The sequence below is a fragment of the Rhea americana genome, unplaced genomic scaffold, assembly GCF_003343005.1.
Source record: "Rhea americana isolate MKP2758 unplaced genomic scaffold, rheAme1 scaffold_4, whole genome shotgun sequence".
NCBI lineage: Eukaryota > Metazoa > Chordata > Aves > Rheiformes > Rheidae > Rhea > Rhea americana.
Genome location: NW_028186534.1, coordinates 8,096,679 through 8,107,192, shown reverse-complemented (window position 1 = coordinate 8,107,192; position 10,514 = coordinate 8,096,679). Strand labels below are relative to the sequence as shown.

Genomic DNA, 10,514 nt, shown 5'->3' with positions numbered 1-10,514 from the left:
AGAGAAGCCAGCAGCTCTTTTTTTCTAGCTATGCTGGCTTTGCGGGGTTTTTTTTTATTTATTTATTTTTCCCTCCCCTCTCTTGAGCCACAAAATCTAGAAACCTGAAGTTAGACCATGACAAGGTCTGGTGATTCCAGGCGCTGGAGCCCTGAACATTAATCAGATGAGGAATTAATGCTCAGGAGCGATGGGGCTGCCAAGGCCCTCGGCGGCAGCAGGGGGACGGACGCGGCTGCGGCTCAGGACAGGCGCCGACATTCCCGACGCGGGGCTGCTGCCACGCGAGAGCCGGCTGAAAGAGTTTTCAGACTATTTTGTGTTAAGGAGCACCAATACACCATTACTGACTATTTAGGGGCAYGCATCAAATTGCATACCTCACCAAGAGGTTATTCCTGAAAATGGTTTCTTTTCAAGTTATTTTTTTACTTTTAAATCCTCAGAGTTTGAAATCATATTTTCCCTTGATCTTGRTATCAAAAACATGTTTTTCTGGGTGAAGAGTTAGGGATGAGATGGGGGTGCCCAAGTAATTTAGATATTTAAAGAAAACAAAAAGTGTAATTTCAGATTTTTTATTTTAGCCAACTCCTGGATATTCCAGGTTTAAGCAGTAACAAGCATAAAAGTTTGAGGATCAGAAAAAAAAAATTGAAATCTTTTGCATGTATTCAACTACCCTGTGCTGCCTAGCTTTCCCAGGAAGTTACTAACCTTTTTCCTTAAAGCAATCATTTCAGATGACAGGTAAGTTCAGGTCAGAGTTTAACCATTCTCTTCAGCAAAAGGAGCAGAAGACACCGTTCTTGTTTCATATTACTGAGACAGCTTATGAGGTAGCTAAGCCCCAAAAAAGCAAACAAAAAAAAGTGCCATCTAAAATATACAGAAGAAGAAAAGCATCAAGGTAATAACTAAACATTTCTAATATTCCAAGCATAAAAATAGAACCCAAATCAGTACATTAGWCAACTGACTGGCTTTGCTTGAGTGCCCGCAGGACTAAATGGAAACATCCCTATTTCCTGTCCCAAGSGGCAATGATTTCAGAGCCTGGTTTTGTGCATTAATAAAAAGCAAGATTCCACTGCCTGGTAGCTAAAATATCTTGCTGTTGTGTGCTGTGTAAACAGCCCAGCAGCAGAAGCAGCAAAACTTTCSTATCTCGTTCTCTAAACAGCAATTGTCCTTTAGCCCTCATCATACCTAACGTTTTTCTGTACGCRTATGATATATTTTAACAAGTTCTGTTAGTCATGGCACGTCCCGGCTGCGTTTGTGCCTGCAGATGGTCCCAAAGGCTCAGAGCCCGCAAAGGGTCTGGCAAACGCGGAGACTGGAGCGCCAGACCGCCTCAGGAGGGCACGGCGGCTGCGTCGCCCGCCAGAACCCGGCTTCCTTCAGCTCCCATTGAAACAGCAAACGCGTTTCCTCGAGCTTCCCTTTTTCCTCCCTGCACACCTTTATCTTTCAGGGGGAAAAACAGAAAATATATAAAAATTTATAAATTAAGCATTCAGAAACGGTACGTTCTACCGCTCCCGCACCGCCCCCAGAGCGGCGCACCGCAGCAGCGCTGACCGAGCTCTTCCTCGCCGCGGCTCTTCGCGGCCAAGCCATCGCACCACCGGCGAGCTCGGCGGCTCCGCGCCAGCCGGGGACCCGCCGGGCGCCGCGAGCTTCGCCGCAGGAGGCCTGCCGGGGCTCTTTGCGGTCGGGACCCCGGATGCCACCGAAGGCCTCGCATCGCTTGTCACCGCTGCGGCACGAGGTGACGTTTTCGTGCTGTGAATCARCGCAAAAGCTGTACACTTCCACAAATCAGTAAAGTGGGGCTAAAACCAGCCGGCAGATGCCTCAAGTTTCACGTAGCAGGACTTTGCAGACATTTATCATTACGGATGCAGGCTCTAATACAGTCCGGATCACCATAAAACAAAGCCGGCAGGACTGATTTTTACAAAGAGGAAGCTGCAAAATCTGCCTTGAGCTGCCTCCTATTTAAACGGGTGGCAAGCCTGATAATGACATAATAGGGGAAAACGAAAAAAAAAAAAAAAAAAAAACTTAAAACTTCTTAAGAGATACATAACGTGTTTAATGGAAACCATCAGTTTTACTGGCAAACAGCTTCGTATTTCTTTTAATTTGAACAAAGTGCTGCAAGCATGACTCAATAGGTAACGTCCTCTAGTGCTACTCACCCCACGTTCCTCAAGCGCAGAAAGAAAACAAAACCGCTTTCGGTTAACAAAACATTCCGTGCTTCTATCCAGAATACTTTTATTATACGGTTATCGTATACATCAGAATTGTAGCGGGAACATTTACAGATATGTAAAGATAGGCGAGAACCTCCATTATTCACATACACACTAACTCACACACTCGGTTCGCATGGCTAGTCTGTTATCAGGTGAATGATGCACAAAATTATTGCTTTGTGAACATAACACCTCAGATTAAATCTAATCTTCAGTGGCAAGAATTGATATTTAATAATAATAATAAAAAAGTCTTAAATACCCTGTATGACATACCTGTGCATAAACCTAAAGATATGCTTAGCTTACCCATTACCTTTGAAATACTTACCAAAATTAAAATTTGAAACCCATTTATAAAAAAAAGTATTAAAAAGTTCACCATTATTTACAAATCCGATTAAATTACACATAAATAAAATATTTACATTCAACACACTGCTTCCCTTAATACACATAAAGCCTCCCTGGAAATATTTTTTGGCCTTAATAGGCAAAAACTGACATTAAAAAAAAAAAAAAGTTATGTGCCTATTCTTTCAAGCCCCCCCCAATTTAAGAACAAGACAATATAAATATGTGAATAAAGCTGCAATATCCTTAGACACCGAAAATTCATTTTCTAAAAGCATTTTCATTTTGAACTATTCCTTGTTAAAAAAATATCAAGACAATATTCCACTGCAGCCAACATTACTGCAGTTTTTGAAAGCCTGAATATTTCCATAAAAATAAGCATGTCAAATGCCATCAGATAACTTTTGTATCTATCAGGATTTTAGTACTCTCCTATGGTAATTTGAAAATAAAGCAAAGAACAGAATAATCTTACTATTTTCAGGTGTTTATAAAAAAATTTTAATGTACATAATTCTATATACCATTGTTTAATACTGCTTTATTGTTACTGTTGCATTTAGAGAGAATAAAACCCTGAAATTTTGTCAGGTAACAAATAAGCTCCCATCTAAAATCTGTATTTTAAAAACAATACATGAAGCTGGTCACCTCTGGATACTTAAATGTGGAAAAAAAATCTAAATATATCTCTTTGTACAGTTTCATCAAAAACCCTTATATAGCACCACTTTTACAGCAAAAGGTTTCAATACACTTGTACCAAGTACTTATCTTCTGGTAATTGCTTCCACAGATAGGGGATACTGCAGCTTTTAGAAAGACTTGTCTCAGGAATCCAGGGGGAGTGAAGATCCTGAATAAGATTTTTCCCTTTTTTTAAAAAAATCTCTTTAAAAAAAAAAAAAAAAAAGTAACAAATTTCTACATTCCCCCCGGGCAAGAAGATCCCAGTCTGTGTTTAGGAGGAAGAGTTTAAGGTCTGGTTTCTCTGCTTTTACTTTCTGTGCTTATCCATTTTATCCAGGGGTTTGTTGCTTTCCGCGGGGCTCTGGTCGCCAGCGTTCATGTACGTTTTGTCTGCTATTTTTAATGCTTCATTTAGGTAGTTCTGGACGGATGTCATGGCAGCACAGATGGCAGCGCTCCCAAAGCCATGTGTGATCAGGCTAAAATGAGTCAAGCAGCCCTGGATGCCAGGGTCCAAGATGGGGCTGGGGCGCGTGTTGCCCAGAGGAGTTCTGTCCTGAGTGAGGAGGTCGGTGAATTCCTTACAGATCTGCCTGCAAGACACAGAGCCGTCACCCTTCGCGCTGCCGTGGGAGCTTGTGCAAACACAGGCTAGGGACCTTGCAGGAAATCACTTACCGTTCCAAAGCAGTAATTTTTTTTTTTTTTTTTAAGGCCTTCAATATCAATTCGATACATGGGAACTAGGAGATTCCAGAAATTCATTACTCCACCAGCAGAGTGGTGTCCTTCATAGTCTAATTTTAAAATTAAATTTAGCGTCAGCTTCTGACAAGCCTTCTGTTTGATATGTACGTCATACAAGCACATCCACRCTCCGCAGAATGAGCTCCCCATCTCTGCTGTCTGGCTAGTGCTGCATCATTTGCTCCAGATTTTAGTTGGGGGGGGGGGAGGACCTGGGAATTTTGGGCTAGTTTCTATGAGAACTTCCACAGCTGCAGTTAAATGATTTAGAAAAAAAATAAGCAGCTGAAGGAGAGATTCAGTTTAGCTGTGCATATCATAGATGCATGCTGTCTTTAACAGAGCCCTAGGCCCTGATCCTGCGAGCCACCACCGCACGTGCCTGGCCAAACAGGAGCRGTTAACAGCGCCCGAGCGCACGCTGTTCGCGGCTTGCACACCCGTCCCCGCGCCGCGGTCGCGCGCGGCCGAGCCACCCCAACGAATCGCCGCTTCACGCCGCGATTTCTCAGGCCGAGAAGCAGGTCCGCGACGTTACTCGCGCCAGCGCCGAACGGGAGCAGCGCGTGCCCGCCGGGCGCTCCCGCGGCCCCCGCGGCTCCCGCGCCCCCCGCGCGCCCAGCTGGGTCCCGCGCGGCCCCCGCTGCCCAGCCCGGGGCACCCTCCCTTCCTGCAGATCTACCTGTCCCGGCACGCGACGTTTTCGTTAGTCTTTCCTACCAACTTTTTTAACATGAACTGCTTCAGACTGCTTTAAAGTTACCATACGAGGTTGCTACTGCCATCACTGCTTCAAACTAAAGTAACCGCTGGCACAGCTACCCCGAAACCAGGACCAGACCCAACGAGGTGCTTCATCTCCCCGACTAAAACTGCACGAGAAAACGTACCCAGCTCCACACGGTCACAGATACTCATGGTCAGACAAAAGCATCTTGGGGGCGGGGAGAGGAGGAGGAGAAGATAAATAAATCCAAATCCCCAAACTTACTTTGCAGCAAGAAGCATATTCTTCCTGTTCGCCATTTCGTTGCGGCCCATGTGTGGTCGAGTTAAATATTCGGCCACTGCTTTGGATGGAAACTCTGTCTCACATACATAACCGAAGTCACGAGCAAGATGCACAGCTTCACCTGGCATGGGGAAAGGGAACGCCTTTAGATGTAATTGCATCTATTTAGTATAAGAACTTCATGGATTTAAGCAAGGTATTTTGAATTCTTGAAGTATGCTCTTATTTTACAAACACTGGTCTTTTTCCACCATACCATTTGTTACTATTTTCCAATCAATAGATACAGTCCGTCTTTGTAAATTTGCATCAAGGGAAAAAAAAAAAAAAGACTGCTACAGAATTTATATAATTCTCCTCTGCCCTTACACTAGAGGAAAAAAAAAATCCCTCTTTCCAGATGAACTGCACAGTAAGCCAAGAACTTAAAGACCCCAAAAACAAAAACAAACAAAAAAAACCCCAAAACCTCATCATTCACTGACATTTTAAAAACCTGTAACTAAACTCCACCCATGTAATAAACAGTTTTAGGTTTAATTTATCTTCTAACAACTTCTCTAATAATCATATAGAAGTAAAATTGGAAGACGTATAGTTAGGTCACTTTTTCTTTATGGTGATTTTTTTTCAGGCTTAAAAACCCAGCTGGCACGATCCGACAGCGTGTTCCTGAGACACGCGCATGTCTACGTGCACGTGGAAAGGCACTCTGATAATCATTTTTGTTACTCCGACTCTTTTAACACTAACTTCCAAAAAAGTTTTGAAGTGGAACCTGGTGTATTAGAGGTAATGCAAAAATGCAAGAGAAGTAAGGTACTGTGCCATTTTTCACGTTTAAATTGCTGCTTCCACTCCTATTAAATTGTACCACTACCAGGAGCTGCCTTAAACAAAAGCACGTAACATAACCCCACACAGACATAAATACACACATCCGTCAAGCTCAGCTAAAGCGAGAGAGGGTCCACATAACATGCTGCAGATTAAAGGGGCTCCAGTTTCCTATCAGGAAGTCAAAAGCTATAAATCTCACTTTATATGCTCGTTTATTAGAGACGCTGCTGCGGACACCGCTGAGGTAGGGCCAGGCATTGCAGCCCCCGGACTGCAAAGTTTCCCAAGAGGGAACCAAACCCACTAATGGGCCGAGCTTCAGCTCTTTTGCTCCACGGCACACCTCTAAAAACCCCAAACMACCCCATCCCCGGGGATGGGGCAGCCGGGGGGAGGAGGGTCGGGAGGCGCTGGGCAAGGAGCGGGCGCCGGGCTGGTGCTGCRGCGCCGGGATGGGGACGGGGAAGCGGAGCACAGGAGCCCCGACGGCAACGCAGCCGGTAGTAGCTGCAGCGACACTAACACGCTCACTTAAAAATAAATAAATAAATTAGCTCTATCATGTCTGCTAATTTTCTAGCCTTTCTATGCTTTGCCTGCAGTATATAAGCTGTACACAAGGCGGGGGGGGGGGAGTTTGTTTTTAAGAGATATTCAAGACTGACCTTCCACCAAAGACGTCAATAATGTCACATTTGCAGCTTTCCTTCTACCAGCTGGAAGATTCAAGCCAATTTTATCCAGTTTTTCCCTTAATGATCTGCCACCATTTTTAGATTTTGCTCTGTAATTAGAGGGGAAAAAATGGCCTTCTTTTATCTTCAAAAAGACATTCTTATTCTTATTATTTTTTAAGATGAGAAATTCCAGTTGCTAACATTMAATAAGATTCTACTGGGGAAAAAGATAATAAAAAAGCATGCTCTCTTTTCAAGTGACCTACTTTTGAAGTGCTTTACTACAAACCAGCTAGGATGAAACACAACAGARGTGAAAATCAGAAACATTTAAAACTAGTATCAAAACCAACAGTTGTAGAATGATCACAACCTAAATTATAAGTTTCAATAAAATAAAATAATARCACAATATAGAAAGCATCCTTTCAAATGCTGAAATCAAGATCGCAAGATTTAATCTGAAACGATTTCATGGAGAGACAATTTGTCACTGGAATAAGAAAGCTCCATGAGAACTTTTTAGGGACAGGAAAATCAGACTTTTAGACAGAGCTGTCAGAACTGCTAATGGCACTTCCCTTGGAGAAGCAGCAGAGAAGTGTAAAGAAGTTTTATTTCCAAAGCCTATTAGGATGCAGTCTTGTTAAGCTTTAAATAAAAATAAATAAATAAACCCCCAGAAGTTTGATAAAAGGCTTTGGATCCACTACTTCCTTAGCTCCCCGTTGCGCTAACCGTGGCAGGCACACACAAGCGCGGGGCGGGGGGATACCGACAGAACTCGGCCCGCAGCCGCGGGGAGGGGGCGAGCGCGGCGGGGAGGGGGCGAGCGCGGCGGGGAGGGGGCGAGCGCGGCGGGGAGGGGGCAGCCTACCTGCGGAGCACCCCCCCCAGCAGGGAGGCGTTGAGGCACTCGGGGGGCGAGAGCCTTCTCTGCACCTCTGCTACTGTCACTTTGTATTTGGACGTGGAGCTCAGGAGGGAAAGTCTCCCCGGAACAGAGCAAAACACTTCATTGGGGTTTATGACCACCCCGATTAATCCATCCTTCTGGCAGGGGAGACTCAGAGCGCTGCTTTTCGTTAAGGAAATGGGACCTGCAGGAGGAGGAGGGAAAGCAGGTATTTTACGAAAGGCAAATATAAATAGGAGGTGGCAAGTGAGTTTCCTCTGTACAGAGGAGGAGCAGGAGAGGGGATTTCGTTTAGTGCTAAACGCTCGGCACCGGCTCTCATCCGCTCCGCGGCGCCGCGCTGAGCTGCCGTCGGAAGGTGCCCACCACCGGCCGCGAACAGTACCTCTCTCGTCCCACTAAGTTTCAAGGAGTTGCTAAATGCAATTAAGAATATTTTTAAATGCACACACACGCAAAAATCCTTCTGCGTACACCCCACAGCGTGCCACAAGTTAGCAAATTCATATGTATAAAAAGCCTGATACAGCTAGAGGGTACAAACCAGCATCCCCCAGCCACCGCCAGAGCCTCTTCCCGAGCAGGGAGAGGTCTCCAGCCTCCGAGAGCAGCAACCCGGCGCAAGAGGCGCCTTCCAGCTGCCAYCCCTCGCCCGCACGGACACCCACGAAACCGCCGTGGGGACTGAGCCCCAACAAATTCGCCCCAGACAGCGCAACACAGAGAACCGAAAGTAAGATGTTGGTTGCTAGCGGGTTCAGCTTTCTTTTTAGGTGAATAGGGACAACAAAAGCTTTGCAAAGAACCAAATTTCGCTTCCAGTTTTTCCAGCCCTTGTAAATCCACCCAGTTAACCCTCGGTGGCATGTCAGCAGCTCGCAGCGCTCCGGCTGGAAAGGGTTAAGGAGCAGGCTGGCCTCGCTCCCCGGAGGGGGGAAGATTTTTCAGTGGTGCATCTGACAGCAAAATAATTCTCCCATGAGCTAAATGCAGCAATCAGCGCTCTGACAAACACTTCTGCTTTTCCTCAGCTAGCTTATTCGATTGAAGTCTTTAGACTATAGAGGAAACTTCCACTGATTTTTTTTTGAAGCACAAATTTGTTTAAAAATAAAACCATAAAAAAAACTTAACGACTGTAGTCTTAAACGGAGTCAATAAGCCTCTTGCCTTCCTTAGATCCTCAGCTACAAAACCATTTTGATTAAGATTAAGCCGAACAGGTTTTTGCCAGTGAACTCGTTCACTACACAAATGTTTCCTGTAAAAAACCTGAAGGAAAAAGCAAACTGCCTTTGAGCACAAGCAACAAGACCAGAAAAGCTCGTGTCACTTTGCACGCATGAATTCCAGGGCAGCATTAAATTTATCCCAAGATCCTGGTTTCGATTAAAGCCACATCTAACAGCAAGGGCATCTCTGCAGCAGCTGTCAGGAACACCCAAACCTTCTCATCCAGGACTGCCGGCCATCCTGCTAAGCCGGACCATTTGCAAACCCAAGGACTTCTCCCATCTGGACATTATGGGGACAGAGGGTCTGGCAAAACCCCTCCGCCCTGCCAATCCTGAAGGATCTTTCCCCTAAAATTAATAAGGCATCAATCCACCGGTGCATCACGCACAAATTAAAATTTAACTATTGACAGGGGAAAGTAAATGGTAATGCCAGCTTACTGACCTTTTCTAATGACTGTCTGGTCATGCATTAATAAATGTTGGTCTTCCACATTCTGGAAAGAGAAAGGGGAGAAAGTTTTGCACCTTGTGAAGTTTCGGAGGAACCGAGGCGGGCGCCTTTTGCCCAGGCCCGGCCGGCGAGGGCTGCGCCCGGCGCTCACCTGCACCTCCTCCATCTGATGGGCCATGTCGTGCAGCCCCAGGTTGTCGGCCAGCGCCGAGGCGTCCAGCCCGTGGCCGTGGGGCAGCAGGAGCTCGGAGCGGCGGTAGGCGTCGCGGCGGCCGCCGGCCGAGCCGCTCTCCAGCGGCGGCAGGTGGGGGACGAGGCCGGGCCGGGCGTGCGGGGCCAGCCCGGCGGCGTCCTGGCTCTGCCGGCCGGGCCAGGCGCTCTGCTGCTGGCTGGGCGGCGGCGGCGGCGGCTGGTGCAGCGGGTTGATGGAGAAGGGGTCGCCCAGGTGGGAGTAGGGGTCGCTGGACTGGGAGTAGGGCAGCGGCTGGTACGGCGGGGGGAAGTAGGGGGGCTGGAAGTCGGAGGCGCCCGAGTGCGAGAGCGGCGGGGCCGGGCTGTACAGGTGCTGGCTGACGGCCGAGAGGTGCGGCAGCCGCGGGTTGCCGTTGCTGCTCCCATCGTGCCGGTCCTGCGGGCACAGGGGAGCGGGCAGAGGGTCAGCGCGGCCGCCTCCCCCCGCCAGGCCCCCTCCGAAGGCACCGGCAGGGCCCCCAGTTTGAGAAGCCAGCCCAGCTCGCAGGGAAGGACCTCGCGGACCAGTTCCCACTGGTGTCTCGCCCTACAACGCGGTTTCCCACGGTCGCATTTCAAAAAAGTTTTAAAAGTTTCCTTTAAAAAAAAAATAAGTCACCAACGCGGTTCTATTCCACCCAAACCTGAGGTGCCCCGGTTGGGACCCGCTGCCGGCGGGGGAGGCAGCTGTGGGCAGGGGAGGACCCGCGACCCCCGCGGTGCCCACGGCCGGGGGACGGCGGGGCGCGCAGCCCCCGGCCCGGCCCGACGCAGCTCCCCTCTCCTCCAGGGCCAACTCCTTCTCCCCAAACGCCGCGCTCAAAGCTTAGATGTCTACACTGAGCTACTCCGAGGACTTAACAAGCTCCTGGCTTCACGGTCATTAAAATAACAGGGCTGATTAATAGGAGGCGAATGGGGTCCCGACGGAGCGTGAAGCGGGGGCTGCAGCTCTTCTGTAGGAGCCAGACGCGCAGCCCGGAGCGGGCGGCGGGGGGAGAAGGGGGCGAGCAGCGCGCAAAGCCGGGAGCGGCCGGGGAGCCGCGCCGAGCACGGGCCGGCTCGGCGCAGCGCTGCGGCAGGCTGGG

General features: G+C 48.1%; 1 protein-coding gene across 1 annotated transcript; it reads right to left on the bottom strand.

The window, feature by feature from the left end:
- Positions 1-2,261: 2,261 nt before the first annotated feature.
- Positions 2,262-10,310, bottom strand: TFAP2C (transcription factor AP-2 gamma). Its single transcript, XM_085314259.1, has 7 exons — positions 10,305-10,310; positions 9,347-9,973; positions 9,187-9,238; positions 7,468-7,690; positions 6,579-6,697; positions 5,053-5,194; positions 2,262-3,907 (listed from the first exon to the last, which is right to left on the bottom strand). Exons 1-7 carry the CDS (start codon positions 10,308-10,310, stop codon positions 3,622-3,624), a joined length of 1,455 nt encoding a protein of 484 aa, XP_085170385.1. The 3' UTR covers positions 2,262-3,621.
- Between the last annotated feature and the right edge of the window lie 204 nt (positions 10,311-10,514).